The 14,119-nt window shown below is 42.5% G+C and overlaps 1 protein-coding gene across 13 annotated transcripts in view; it reads left to right on the top strand.

The window, feature by feature from the left end:
- LOC142008137 (sodium channel protein type 5 subunit alpha-like) overlaps positions 1–14,119 on the top strand; it is a 351,358-nt gene that overhangs the window by 308,416 nt on the left and 28,823 nt on the right. For 10 of the 13 annotated variants that reach the window (XM_074985128.1, XM_074985135.1, XM_074985134.1 and 7 more), the window contains one exon: positions 9,636–9,758. The exons of 1 other annotated variant lie outside the window; for it this stretch is intronic. In XM_074985128.1, the coding sequence (XP_074841229.1) occupies positions 9,636–9,758 (123 nt within the window). Of the gene's footprint in view, positions 1–8,708; positions 8,832–9,635; positions 9,759–14,119 lie in introns of all 13 variants that reach the window. 2 more of the 13 variants (XM_074985137.1, XM_074985130.1) reach the window with 2 other exon arrangements.

The raw sequence follows: 14,119 nt of genomic DNA, 5'->3' as shown, positions 1-14,119 counted from the left end.
CCAGCTCTGTTTAGCCAGTCCAAGCCCCAGCTCTTAACCTTTCTCAGCTTCTCCCAGCCTACGTGGCCAGCTGCAGCCCAATGAACACTGCCCCAATCCCAGCCAACACCCCAGCTAGCCCCCTTTCTCTTGCTTTTCTTTTTCTCTATAGAGTCAAGAAGACGACTGAATAATATTGTCACCATCTCTTAATCCTCAGTATTTAGCAGACCCCAGCTAAAAGAGCTTGCGTCTGTCAACTAGCATCCTGGCACCTTTTTAATAATACTCTACTTCCCCAGTATTTTTCTAAATCACATCATGGGATTTTTTAGCCCTTACGTTATTGGAATGCCTCAACAAATTTATCCTGTTCTTTATCACAACCCTAACATACCCACACAAGGAGATCAGTTCTTTTTCCTCCTTACAGAATGTGATAGTCCAGCTTTGTGTCTTTTTATTCAAAAAAGATTTTTGTTTAAGCCACAATTGCCGGTTAGTACTCTAAACAAATCACGTTGTGAGTCCTATTCAGGCCCTGATGTATTTCTTAAAATCTCCATTCTAGGGCTCGATTTAAAAAAAAATCTTTTTTACTCTTTTTTCGTTAATGCAAATTTTTTGCCATTCCTCTGTTAAATTTTTCTGTACTGCGCTTTTGAATTCCTTTTTTACTCAAGGGTATTTCTGTGTAAATCCTTCCACTTCTTACAGTATTTTTAGCCGCTTTGTCCATCATTTCATTCCCTGTTATTTCAGTTTGCCTTGGTAGCCAAGTTAACGCTACGTCTATCCCCATCTGTACTAACTCTTATTAGACATATAAATTCATTGATTTAATCACATCTGTATATTGAAACACCCTTTTTTTTTTTGGCATAAGGCCTGAGAATGAATCTGAAAAAAATGACTGTCACTGCTATGTATGTCCCACATCCAATTTAATGCTATCATTATTGCTACTAGTTGAGCTGTCATGACAGCTCCATAGTCAGGTATTCTTTTAGCTGTACTTCATTCTCAGTTTTGGTATATAATATTCTGTCTCTACTCTGCCTATTTTTTTTTGGACCCGTCTGTGTATGTTTGACAAAAACATTTTACTTTTCATGCATATACTAGTCCTTGACTTGACTTAAACCCTTGTACTCTGGGTGGAGCATAGGTCAGCTACAAGTTTCCTCCACTTCACCCTGTGTAGGGACGAAAGTTCTAAGTGATCCCAGGAGTATCCCACTTGTCATTCAGTCTTAGTAGATCTTCTGCACATTGTCTGAGGCTGTCTTCTTCTGTGTTTTCCTTGTGAGTTCCTGTCCAGTTTGGGTGGCCCTTCCAGGAGGTGTAGCTCTGGCTGGCATAGCTCTCCAAGTCATTGAGAGGCACAAGACACCTCCCAACAACAAGGAATGGACCATGGGATGGACCTACTATCTCTGTGTTACCCTTACATTTATAAAATCAATCTCAGTCCACATTTGGACCTGCAGCTTTCCATCCCAGCTAATTTTCCCATGACTATAAGATTTAACTTCATTCATCTTTTCCTTGTCTTTCAACTCCAGCATCCGCACTCAGCATAGAGATTTCTAATGCCATGTACTATATTTCACCTATTGGATTCCCAACAATCCTCAGCAATTTGTTTGGTAATTGTATTGTTGCAGTTCTGATTAACATTGGCCCAGAAAATTAGGTGCAGCAGTTTCAATCACAGAATAATTGACGTTTCACTAGGCACTATCAGTCGCACACATGTAGGTGTTGTAATAAACACACCTCACAATTTGTAGTGCCTGTAGCCCCCTTTCTGCTGCAAACTATCTGTCTTTATACTTTAACCAAACTCTCCTCCAGGTGCCGCCTATGTAATTAACTGTCTTTGTCTGTGCCACCTTAACTACCACTCCTACATGTGAATCATCTCATCACCTAATAAATTATTTTGTTAGTCTTTAAAGTGCTACATGACTGTGCCTTCAGGGCTGGTTGGAGATGAACACCCCATCACAATGCTATTGTGATACGATTGGTTTGATGGAAACGTTCAAACACACTCCTTTAAAGACGGACACTTTATAGAGACGTGCTTGTTTCTCACAGCTCTTTTAGCTGGGGTCTGCAAAGATTGTTTTAATCAAACGCCTTAGAAGTATGTGCTTGACATATAGACTTGAAAACTCTGCATAGCATGGGACATGGGCACATTTGGAATTTAAACTGTACGCTTTTCTCTTTCCTGTTGATCTTTAAAGTCCAGACCCTCCATATTTCACCACTCCCAGCTATAAATCATCTCATCCCATACTAACCTCTTGTATCTTGTCCTCTCAAGAAATACAAGTTCTTAACTTGGCTTAGCTAACATATGGTGACTTATACAGGGTAAACTAGGGATGCCACAGCAGCTTGTAATGTTAACATTTTGGCAGACCTGTATAAACTCTCAGTTCCTGCACAGTCTTTCCTTGTCCTGTGTATGTGTGTGAAGGCTTCAAACCGCCTGATGATCACAAAGATTTCACCTTATCTTAGTTATAACATCTTAGCTAATATGGGTTAAGAAAATGCATTTTTCCCTCCAATGAAGATACAGCTTCCATGGAGAATGTAGATCCTCCATAAGAGTAAACTAAATTCCATAATGTTACAATATGTCATGGTTTTCAAATGTATTTTTGACATAGAAAATCCTGTGGGCTATAAAATACAAATAGTAAAATAGTTAGGAACAATTATTAAATTGTTAAAATTGGGGCTTACACTCTCTCCGCCTGTGCTTTCTAGATTCCTGCAGGTTTCAGTAAGTCTGATATAATAAATAATACAAGACAGTGAGCTACAGTGGCTTTGGAGTTCACAAGCTTGCAAAAGGAAAAAACACACATTAGAAAAATGCTGACTTTCCTTTTAGACATGCTTATGTGGGGCAGTCAGCACTGATTTCAAAAGCTGCTTGATTTTTTTTTTTGTAAGTGGCCTTTGGGGTCACAGTAATCAAGTCCAAACAGCCAGCTCTCTGCTGCAGTGATTTTCCTATAAATAAAATTTGACAGGGAGAAATCAAATACCTTGGAAATCAACAGCAGAGCATTTAGACAAGTTGTCTTGAACTGAAGACTGACTGCAGCCTTGTAAATCATTGCCAAATATCACACAGCTTGACGGGCTAATCCTCTGCATAGATATCTAATACTGTGTAAATCTGTGTCAGGAGGGCAGCAGCACCTGTGATGTATTTCAGGGTGACATTTGTGGCACACTGGAGAAACTGGTAACCCATTTTGAGCTGAAACCTGGCTTATGGGATTTGAACAACCTACCTTCACCCATGAGCAGAGGTGGGCCTGTAGCCTATAAAACCTGGACTGAAGGGAGAAGAGAAGACAGCACGTGTGTAGGCGACCTGAAAACCAATCAAGTTTTGCCTTTAAATCATTTTGGGTAAAGATGGCAAGAGGCAAAGTTGCAGCTCACATTAATCACGTTGTAAAAATACGTTTTAAAAAATCACAGAGCTGAACTTTTTCCTAGGGTGTAGGTATGTTGGGTTCTGTTTTCCACATTGTCTCTCAGCCTATTGAGAGGAAGGCAGACAGCTCTCCTTTTTGGTTGAGTCCCCCACAGGCAAACAACTATGGACATGCAGCTCAAAAACTCTGCAGTCCTATGCCACCTATGCCAGAGAGAAGAAAGGAGGCACCTGGTGTGTTTTAATTAGACTGCAACTTTATTCACTTAAAATATCAGGGAGTGCCTGGAAACAAAGTGTGCAGTACAGGAAGGAGAAGGGTCACCTCCCTGCTGTTCCAGACATAGGAGCCCCAACTCTTCTAAAGGGAGCTAGGAAGAGGAGGCAGTGCTAGGATAGTATGAGATGGGGGCCCACACTCCCCATGTTCAGCTCCATTAAGGGATGATTTCCTTCAAATCCTTGCTCAGACAATGTTTTCTGATCCCATATTCCTCCCATAGGCTACGTCTACTCTAGAGCGATCTTTTGAAAGAAGCCCTTCCGGAAGACCTCTTCTGAAAGAATTTCTTTTGAAAAAGGGTGTCCACACACAAAAAAGCAGATCAAAAGAGTGATCCGCTCTTTCAAAGTAGAGCATCCACACAGCTCCCACTCTTTCAAAAGAATGTGCCAGACATTCAAAAATCTGGTGCCTTAAGGACTGCTTTTTTGAAAAAAAAGGGCCTGCAGAGTATTTACACACATTTTATTTCAAAAATTATTTATTTTATTCCCATACTCCCCACCTCTTCCCATCTCCACTGGGGACCCCGGACGAGGGAGAGGTCATGGGACCCAGAGCCAGCACAGGTCATGCCCTTCCACCCCTGTCCAGCAGTGATGGCCCACCGTGCGGGCCACCTAGGTCTCCCTTTCCTGTAAATAGTTAGCTCCCTCCTGTAAATAGTTGGATGTTCTGTTATGATTAGCACGAAGTATTACTCACCATAGTGTTGGTAATTAAAAATACACCCATTTTTTTTTCCAAAACCCCTGTGTGCTGTGTGCTCGGTGGGGGAGACAGTGTGCTGGAGGTGAGGGGAGTGCGCAGGAGGCCCGCCAGAGTGGCCAGGGTGGTGCTCATTGGGGACCCTGGTCAAAGTACAGGTACAGGCCCTCCCAGACACGGATCCCATCCTGGTGGGCCTGGCGGCTAGGAGCAGCAGCTGGCTGGGGGTAGCCCATGCCAGCCTCAACCACCCAACCCTGCACAAAGGCCTCCCCCTTACTCTCTACAGTAGTGTGAAGAGTGCAGCAGGTGCCCACGACCCAGGGGGACATTGAGGATGCCCACCTCCAGGCAGGCGAGGAGTCAGCACCACCACCCCTTCAAGTGGCCAAAGGTGCGCTTAACCTCCTGGTGGGTGTGGTTGAGAATGCCGTTGAAGCGCACCTGGCTGGGGGTGTGGTGGCCCGTATAGGGCTGCATGAGCTAGAGCTGGAGCAGGTATCCCGCATCAGCCACCAGGCAGAGGGGCATGGTGGTGTCCCCCAGCAGGATCTCCCTCTGAGGGATGTAGGTCCTCACCTCCAGCCAGCAGCACAGGCCCAAGTTCCAGACCATCTGCACATCATGGGTGCAGCCAGGCCAGCCCACATATATGTCCTGGAACTGGCCCTGCCTGTCAGCCACGGCCTGCAGGACCACAGAATGGTAGCCATTCCTGTTGATGAACTATCCTCCAGTGTGTTCTGGGCCCTGGATAGGTATGTGGGTCCTGTCAAGGGACCTGAAGCAATTCAGGAACCCCAGTGCAGTGAAGCCCACAATGGCCGTGTCCAGGTCCCCAGTGCAGATTACCATCTGGAGGTATTTAGGGTGCATACCACCGGAGGGGGGATATAGGCACTCATGAGGGTGTGTGGAGTGTGCCCAGCCCCCCCGGGCCCCTTATCCCCCATGTGGGTGCATGCCCAGGCCTCCTTACCTCCATCACAATGGTCCCAACTGTGGTCTTGCCCACACCAAATTGGTGTCCCATGGAACAGGAGCTGTCTAGAGTAGCCAGATTCCAGACAGCTATCGCAACCCTCTTCTCCATGAGGAGGGCGCACCACATCCAGGTGTCCTGGTGTCTCAGGACCGGGGACAGCCGCTGGCAGAGCTCCAGGAAAGTCTGCCACTGCATCTGGAAATTCTAGAGCCACTGGTCATCATCCCGCACACCCATGACCAGTTGCTCCCACCACTCAGAGCTGGTGGAGTAGATCCAGAGCTGGTGGACGACCCAGGGGAGAGGGGTCCAGAGGACCCCATGGTCTGGGGCATCCCCTTCTGCCCCTGGTGGGGGGCCTGCCAGGAGCTGCAGGGTGGCCACCAGTGCTGCAGCCAGCAGGGCGCCCACGCCGCTGGTGGCAACCAGTAGGGTTTCCAGCTGCTGCTGATCCATGCTCTTTCCTTTGAGCACTGTGTCTGCAGGGCTTGTGGCAGCTCTGCAGGACTCATGCTGTGCAGGCCAAGTGTGTTGGGGAGGGGCCCTTTAAAGCAGTGGCTTGCTGCGGCCCCAGAAGGGCTTGGCCGCCCTGCAACCCCATCTGCGGCATTTCCTGTCCCATTCTTTCGAAAGATGTGTGGATGTGTGTGGACGCTCTCTTTTGACTCCCTGGATGGCCTCTTCCAACATGGTGCATGGCCCTTTTGATGGTGCCGGCCCCAGCCCACATGTAGATGCTCCCCTTCGGAAGAGTGTCTTTTGACCACTCTCTTTCGAAAGGTGACCTGTTGAAAGAGTGCTCTAGTATAAACACAGCTTTTGTGTGTAGACACTCCACTGAATATTTTGAAAGAGCCCCTTCTTTCAAAAAAATATTTTGAAAGTACTTGCTAGTGTAGATGCTGCCATACTGAGTAACTGCACTGGACAGCCACCACAAGATCCAGGTAGTAAGTTGAGTCATTATAAGCTAACGTTCCTACTCTGCCCCCTTGGATCTCAGACCAGCTGTTGGAAAGGTGAAAAAAAAAACAAAAAAAAAACCCATCTTGGCCAACCTGTAAGGAAAAAAATTCCTTCCCAGCCCTCTCATGGAAAAGAGCCACTGGCCTAATGGCTGCTCCAGGTCAAGGCAGAACCGGTCTATTGCCATGTTCAGGATGGGTGTATGCTACCCCTTGACCCTTATAAAGAAGATGAAGATAGTGCAGTCTGGGTGTAAATATCCTCCCTCTCCTCTAGTTGGTGAGAAGCGGTAAAGGGTAGTTCAGTAGGCTGAGAATCAGCCTGCTAAACCCAGGGTTGTAAGCTCAATCCTTGAGCTGCCTATCTAAGGCAAATAGATTTAAAAAAAAATCTGCCAGGCCTGGTGATAGGCCCTGCTGCAAGGGGGCTGGGCCTAATGGCCCCTGAAGGTCCCTTCCAGCTCTGTGAGCTAGGTAGGTAAGGGCAATGCTGTTCCTTTCTTCTGACCTAGGCATAACTACTTCCAATCTGTCCCCACAAACTTTTCCCCTGTCTTACCAACTATTGTGAGAAATTCTTCAAGGAGAAGTACCCCTTATAATTTCCAATTAACTGGACCAAAAAAAAAATCTTCTGTGAAGGTCACAGCAAACACATTATCACTACGACATTTTCCAAAGAGGGTAGGGTTAGAAATAAGACCAGGCACCTACTGAAATTCCTGCTGGGACAGTACATCTCACAGAGCTGTGTATATATGCTGTAATGGAGTCCTTAATATACAGGGAGTACCTCAGTAATAGCAATTGTAATGTTGAGAGTCAACAGGTTGAAAGCTGTTTAATATAGACACACAGTGCACGTATCCAGCACTGTGAGCTGAATCTTACAATATTTTCACCTTACTTGGACAAACATCCCATTAAAGTCAATTGGTAGAGAGAGTCAAATTCTGAGAGTCTTATTCAATTTTAGTGCCATATCAAGGTCAAAATTTTAATCATAAAATTCAAGAAACTCAGAGTGAAAGACAAGCCAATATGAAGTGACTTTTTATGGCCGAAGCATGAGAATGAGAGTGAGACAACTTGGTGATGTTGTACACAGTGGTTATAAAGGTTTTAGCAGCATGAGTTTTGGTTGGATACATCAATAATGAATGGTGTAGACACTACCAGGCTAGACAGAGCATCCCAGTTGACTGTCAGTAAAAGCTTTGCACCACACTAATTCTAATGTAACTCAGAAATGTTATAGAGAGTTTAAAATGTTTTAGTAACACTACTTTTCATGAGCCCGCTGTCTGTAAAAGCCAGGCTTCCACAGTTAATCATGAATTTCACATGAACAACCCTTCTTAGAAAGGGGGAGCAGAATGTGACTAATTCATATCTGGAGCATATAAAAACCATCTACCTAAATCTAGCCTATGTGTGATCTATCTAACCTATTAAGCTTTTACACCATGCTTACCACCATGGTACAGAAGCGTGTATGCCAGTCTTCCTTCCACTCTACCCCCAGGTTCTGAATCAATGAGGTAAGTTTGCCTATTAAACCATGTTAGAAAGTGTATTAGTGGCTAGTGCTCTCATCTGTGCATCAGGGCTTCATCTAACCCAGCTGTGCTTATTTACACTAGCTGAGAACCTGGCCTATTGTGTCTGCCACTGACCCAATGGCTCTAGGAGCTGCTACCCTATCTCTGGCAGTGTCTAAAAAGAGCAACCAAACCATTACTTTGAAAAAAAAAAACCTTGGTGAATTGTACAAAGATATTTAGAGATGATTCCTGTCTGCCTAGCTTTGTGTCACAAATAGCTAAGCTTATAAGAGTTGGGATGGCCCAGGTCTAGGTGTAGCATGGTTGCCTAGGACTTAGACAACATGGGTTCAATTCTGTGCTCCATCACAGACTTCCAAGCCCATCTGTAAAAGGGGGGTGATAGGACTTCCTTCCATTAAAGGGTAGAGATAGGCATATGCATTCTGCCTGTCAAGCTCTCAGATACTACAGTAATGGATCCACACATGTGCCTCAGAGAGACAGGGACAAAGGATTCACCAAGATGAGCAATGCATGTGTTCATGCTGGTAGAAATCTCAGTTCCTGGGAACAGAAAGATTGGAACAATTAATCTGAATACTTTATTCTTGAAAATAAGAGAGGTGCTTACAGCAGCTGGGAGTTGTTTTTTTTATCACTCCCTGGTCAGTAAGAATTCAGGCTATGAGTTACCAACTGTGGCTGTAAAACCCATTTGCTCTGTTTGTTCATCTGACCAATAATCTCAACTTCCATTCAATCTGCACAGATTTCAGTTGTTTGCCTGATAGCAACAACACTTGATTATGACCAGCTGGGCGCTATGAAATCTCTCAGAACACTGAGGGCATTGAGGCCCCTCCGAGCCCTATCCAGATTTGAGAGCATAAGGGTAAGGGTATCTTTCAGTGTCTATGAAGTATGTGCATTTTTAATGCCCAACACCTTCTAACATTCTTGACAGGAAAATAACACGGAATCTTCTTTTTAGGTGCTCCATGGGGATGCAGATACTGGTGAAAAATGAAAAGATTCAAACAAATCATATACATAATTCTTTTAAAGGATCCTTAATAAACTCAGATCCGGTAGTAATTTAGGAGTAGATTTCTTTAATTGGTATTTAGGATTGATAATTAAGTGTATAACGGCAATCGTAACATCTACCATTTTAATAAATCATTGGCTCTTGCAGGCTCTTAAGGTGACTTATTGGAAGAGCACTAAATTATAGCATTTACATGATCTAACAGTACTTTTAATAATGACAGATTCATATGCTTCTGTCAACTGTAAAAATCAATAAAGCGTTGATGCTACAGAATAATAGTTTTGCAGTTCTAATCTCCCCTTTTTCTGACCACAGAGCTCCTCTTGACATTACTAGGCATCTATGCGCATCACAACAGGGAAATAGACTACATTAAGACTACATTAAGACTCTATTTTTATGAGCTTACATTCAAATGGAAACAAAGGTTTTATGTTCCAAAGGCCTCCTGGAAAGAATTGTGTATATATCCCAATGTTAAAACTTCTTTTCTTTCTGCGCTGGTCTAATTGTGTCTTCCATTTAGAGTATTTCGTCGGCATTCCACTAACTGGTTTTTTTCTTTTCAGGAAGTAAAGGTAGAAGAGAAGTAATATGGTAGGACTGTGCTAATAGTTTGGACTTTTGCTTTATGTCTCCATTCAGGTCTCTTTAATAAGCCTCATAGCTAATTCACTTGGATACTCCGAAATGGGTCCTATTAAATCCCTTAGGACCCTCCGAGCTCTGAGACCATTAAGAGCATTATCACGATTTGAAGGGATGAGGGTAAGAGTAAATAAAGCAACCATCGAAGCCCATCTGTGTGAACATCAAGCATGTAAAAGGGCCATATTACTTTGGTTTTGGTTTTGTTATGACTGCAGAGGAAAAGAATGATAATGCTGTGTGGGGGAAAAAACCCTCCACTGTATTGATTGCATTAGTATTGCTGCAGCTTTTACTCTTTGGTGGTTTTCGTGATAAGCTAATCCTGCTGCATAACTTGTCATACTATGTTTTAAAAACGGCTTTTGGCTGAGGTAACATCTGGCTAACAATTATCTTTTCAATTATGAGGCACATCTAGGACAATAATTTTGCTACAGGTTTACTCCTGTCTCCAAATTTTACTAAAGTTACAATAAATTGCAACGTTCTTAAGGATTTTTTTTCACTAATAAAGAAAATGAACAGTAGAGACACACTATATCTGGAAAACAAATGACCAAATTCACAAAAACTTTCCTCTGAAATCTTTGAACTTTAATACAGAATGCCAGGATTAGCATTGTAGCCATATGACTTGTGGGCATTGTTCTAGCTTGCATGGCTGTCCTCTCCCATTTGCATTTGCTTGTATGTATGGATCATACATATGTATTTATGTTTGATTAGCATAGCAAGTATGTTTTGGACTTTTTTTTTAAATTATTTTTATCATGCATGACTGTCAAATGATAACTGCAATCTGTACCAGTCAAGGGTACCACTAATACTGTAGACCATATGGAAAAATAAAGCAAATTTCTGTAGGGCACAACCTAGAACATATGGGAGTACATCAGGTACCAATGTAAGCTTCATTTCCAAGATTTCTGATTCAGATATATGTAAAATGACATCTGTCCTACGTGAGACCTCAGATCCTTAAAGTATGTCCCTAAAATGTCAAAGTGTGCAAGCTAAAATAAATTTGATATGTGGCTTCTTTTGCCACTAGGTCCCAAGTTCAAAGTCAAGAGAAGTCACTGGTGGTCAAATGTCTATATATTTCCTGTGCGATGAATCCATGGTTTCAGCTGAAGTCCTAATGGTCCATTTTCCATATCATAAGCATACTATAGTAAACAGCCAGAGGACTGAATGGGCCTAGAAGTTGACCTAACTATATAAATTAAGAAGATAGGTGGAGCAATGCAGGGCATCAAAGTCTGAACTTTTGATTCAAAATACTGCACTCTTTGTAAAGAACTGTGATATATTTTGAGGAATAATCACATACACAAAAATGTGTATAGACTTAAACAGGCAGATCTTCAGCAGGAATAAACTGATGAGGTGCTGATAAAATGGATAGAGCTATTTCTGTTTACCCTTGTTTAGGATTTGGCCCCATATTATCATTAAATATGGGTTGTGCCATATACCCAGCTTCACCTTCTACAGACCACATTGCTTTTCCACATTCAGGAGTCCTAACAGGAATAGAGTGAATAAGTGATAGCTGAGAGGAGCAAAGACCTGATCTAGATTCAGAGTTGCACCAGTTTAACTGAAGATGTGATTTGTGCATGGACATCATTAAATTTATTTGCACTTGACTTACATTGGTTTTGCATATGTTGGTAAACATAAAAGCTCAGTCAAAACACATATAAGCAGTTTTAAGTGTTATCTGCACATAAGTTTGTATCAGTTTAACTAAATGGATTTTAAACCTAGCAACTTCAGAGTGTAGTCAAGTCCAAAGTACAGGGCATTTAAGAGGTTGGAAACATGAGGAAATAGCAAAACACTGAAGGAAGGTTGTTGACTATGATCTAGAGAAGTTGGTTGTCTGTAATCCTGCAAGAAGGAAGCCATTTTGTATTTGAACAGTCTCAGAAATGCAGTTCCTATAATGTCCATATTCAGAAGTTTCCTGACAAGAAATTCTTTTCCTCCGTACCTCATCAGTATGGTGGAAATGTGTGCAGTCTTTGTGCCTCTTTTTTCTGAGCTATCAGAGGTACTGAATTAGCTTGTAAATTATGATAAAGTATAATTGAGAACACATGCTACTGGAAAATCAAATTATTATGTTTTAGCATGTCTAACCTTACTTACCATGGCTAGTGAGTAAGACCTTTTATTATTAGGAACTCATATGCTCCAGAATGCACAAGGAAAATTACCAGAGGGAAGAGATTAAATAATGTTAATGTTGAGAGGCAAACACATTGAGAAAGAAGATAATAATAGTTTGTGTTCATGCATTGCCTTCAGCTGAGAATCTGAATGTATTTTGAGGCACTGAGGTGTAAGCATATAAATTATCATAGGATGCTTCACTAACCTGTGTTGTGATTAGGCTTTGAAGTCAACTGGGCCCAACTAAAAGGTAGTGAGATAGATAAATGATTTAGGTCCAGTGAATAGGAAGCATTGATAGATTTGGATGGGTGGTGTCTGCAGGGTCCCACCCATACAAGAGCTTCCTAATTGCATGGCAAACAGAGGCATGTCATGACTAGACTTCTGACTGGCCAGGTCCCATGACGTCCTCATCCCATTTCTTCCTCAGTGGGCTGAATTCCAGTGCAAGCAGAAGAAATCCCTGCCTTGCACCAGCTCAACAGAGGATATTGTGAGTTAGTAGGAAACTACTCTCTGACTATCCAAAATGGAACCCCTGTGGAAGGAGCCCATCCGGCAGGGAAAATTCAGCAGGGCCTTCTGCTGGTGTCAAGGGGTAGCCTAGTGGTGAATATACAGCTGCCAAACCCTGCTGCCAAAAACTGTCTTGACTGACACAGCTGAGAAAGTAATTGTAAATGGGCAATTGTTATCCAGTGATACAATGTTTCTAGTGTGGTCCTAGGGATCAGTCTTTGAAAGCTCTTCAATACCACTATCAATGGCCTGAAAGAAAATATAAAATCATTGCTGTTCAAGCTTGCTTATGGTATAAAATTGATGGAGTGGTAAGTAAGGCTAAGGATGGATCAATTATACAGGGCCATCATAATGGAAACTGGGTTTGTCTGAACAACATTCATTTTAATACAGCCAAATACTGCATACATCTAGGACAAAGAATAAAGGACACACTATATAATATGGGGCTCTGTGTCCTGGAAAACAGTGATTGACAATGGCTTAGGGGTCATAGTGAATAATCAACTGAACATGAATTTGTCATGTGAGTGATGGCTTACAGAGCTTATGTGATTCTCAGCAGATAAGCAAAAGAATATCAAGTAGGCGTGGGGAGGTGATTCTCTTAATACAGCATAAAAGAGGCCATTATTGGAATAGTGATATCCTGGTATCCACATTTTAAAAGGGACATTAAAAAAATTGGAAGGGGTTGGAAAAGAGCTACAAGAATGATTCACGGTTTTTAGAGGGAGAGACTTAAAAAGTTCAATCTATTTTGTTTATCCAAAAAAGGGTAAGAGGTGACTTGATCCCAGTCTGTGATTACTGGGCTCTTAATCTAGCTGAAAATGTCATAATGGCTACACTGTGGAAGACTTCGTAATGGCCATTCCAATGGCCAAATCAAAGAATACTAATGAGCTGCTGAAATGAATATTAACATGCTGGCCGCAGCACTTCAAAAGTGCCACATTTCACTCGTGCGTGGCTTGTCTACATGGGGTTCCTTTTCGAAAGGACCCTGCAAACATCGAACTCCCCTTATTCCTACCAGCTGTTTGCAGGGTCCTTTCAAAAAGGACCCCTGCGTAGACGAGCCACGTGCAAGTGAAACATGGCACTTTCAAAGTGCTGCAGTCGGCAGCATGCTAATGAGGCTCTGAATATTCATTTCAGTTTTCCCCTAGTGTAGATGTAGCCAGTGAGATTCAATGGCTACAAGCTCAAAATCAGTGAATTCAGACTAGAAATAAGATATGCATTTTTAAAGCTGAGAATAAATAAATACTGGGACAATTTACTTAGCAATGTCGTGGCTTTTCCATCATGTGAAATCGTTATATTGAGAGATCGGATGCCTTGCCAAAATATATGACCCTAGATCAACCAAAATGTATGGGCTTGATATCAGAATTGCTGGGTGACTTTTTCTATGGCCATTACTGTATGGAAGATCCCACTAAATGTTCACAATGGGCCTTTCAATCTTTAAAATCTCTTGGTTCTGCTGTAATTGTCCATGAAGTCCAAGGAGTTACGACAATTTACAAGTTTACACAAAACTGAGGATCTGCCCCATTATGAACCTGTGAAAGGAGATGTTGAAAATTTAGATCACCTCCAGGTGCCAATGAGGGTATTAGCTAGCAAAAGGCTACCCCCAACAGAATTTATGGAAAAGGAGGTTTCAGACATGGGCCATAGGATGTTAATGGTAATACTGTGTTGTAGAATCATCTCCTATTGCTGACTTTACTGTATTTGTTATTTCTTGGCATAAAAGAAAT

This window comes from Carettochelys insculpta, chromosome 2 (assembly GCF_033958435.1).
Source record: "Carettochelys insculpta isolate YL-2023 chromosome 2, ASM3395843v1, whole genome shotgun sequence".
Lineage (NCBI taxonomy): Eukaryota > Metazoa > Chordata > Testudines > Carettochelyidae > Carettochelys > Carettochelys insculpta.
The sequence above is the reverse complement of the archived record's forward strand: the minus strand, read 5'-3'. Positions and strand labels throughout refer to the sequence as shown.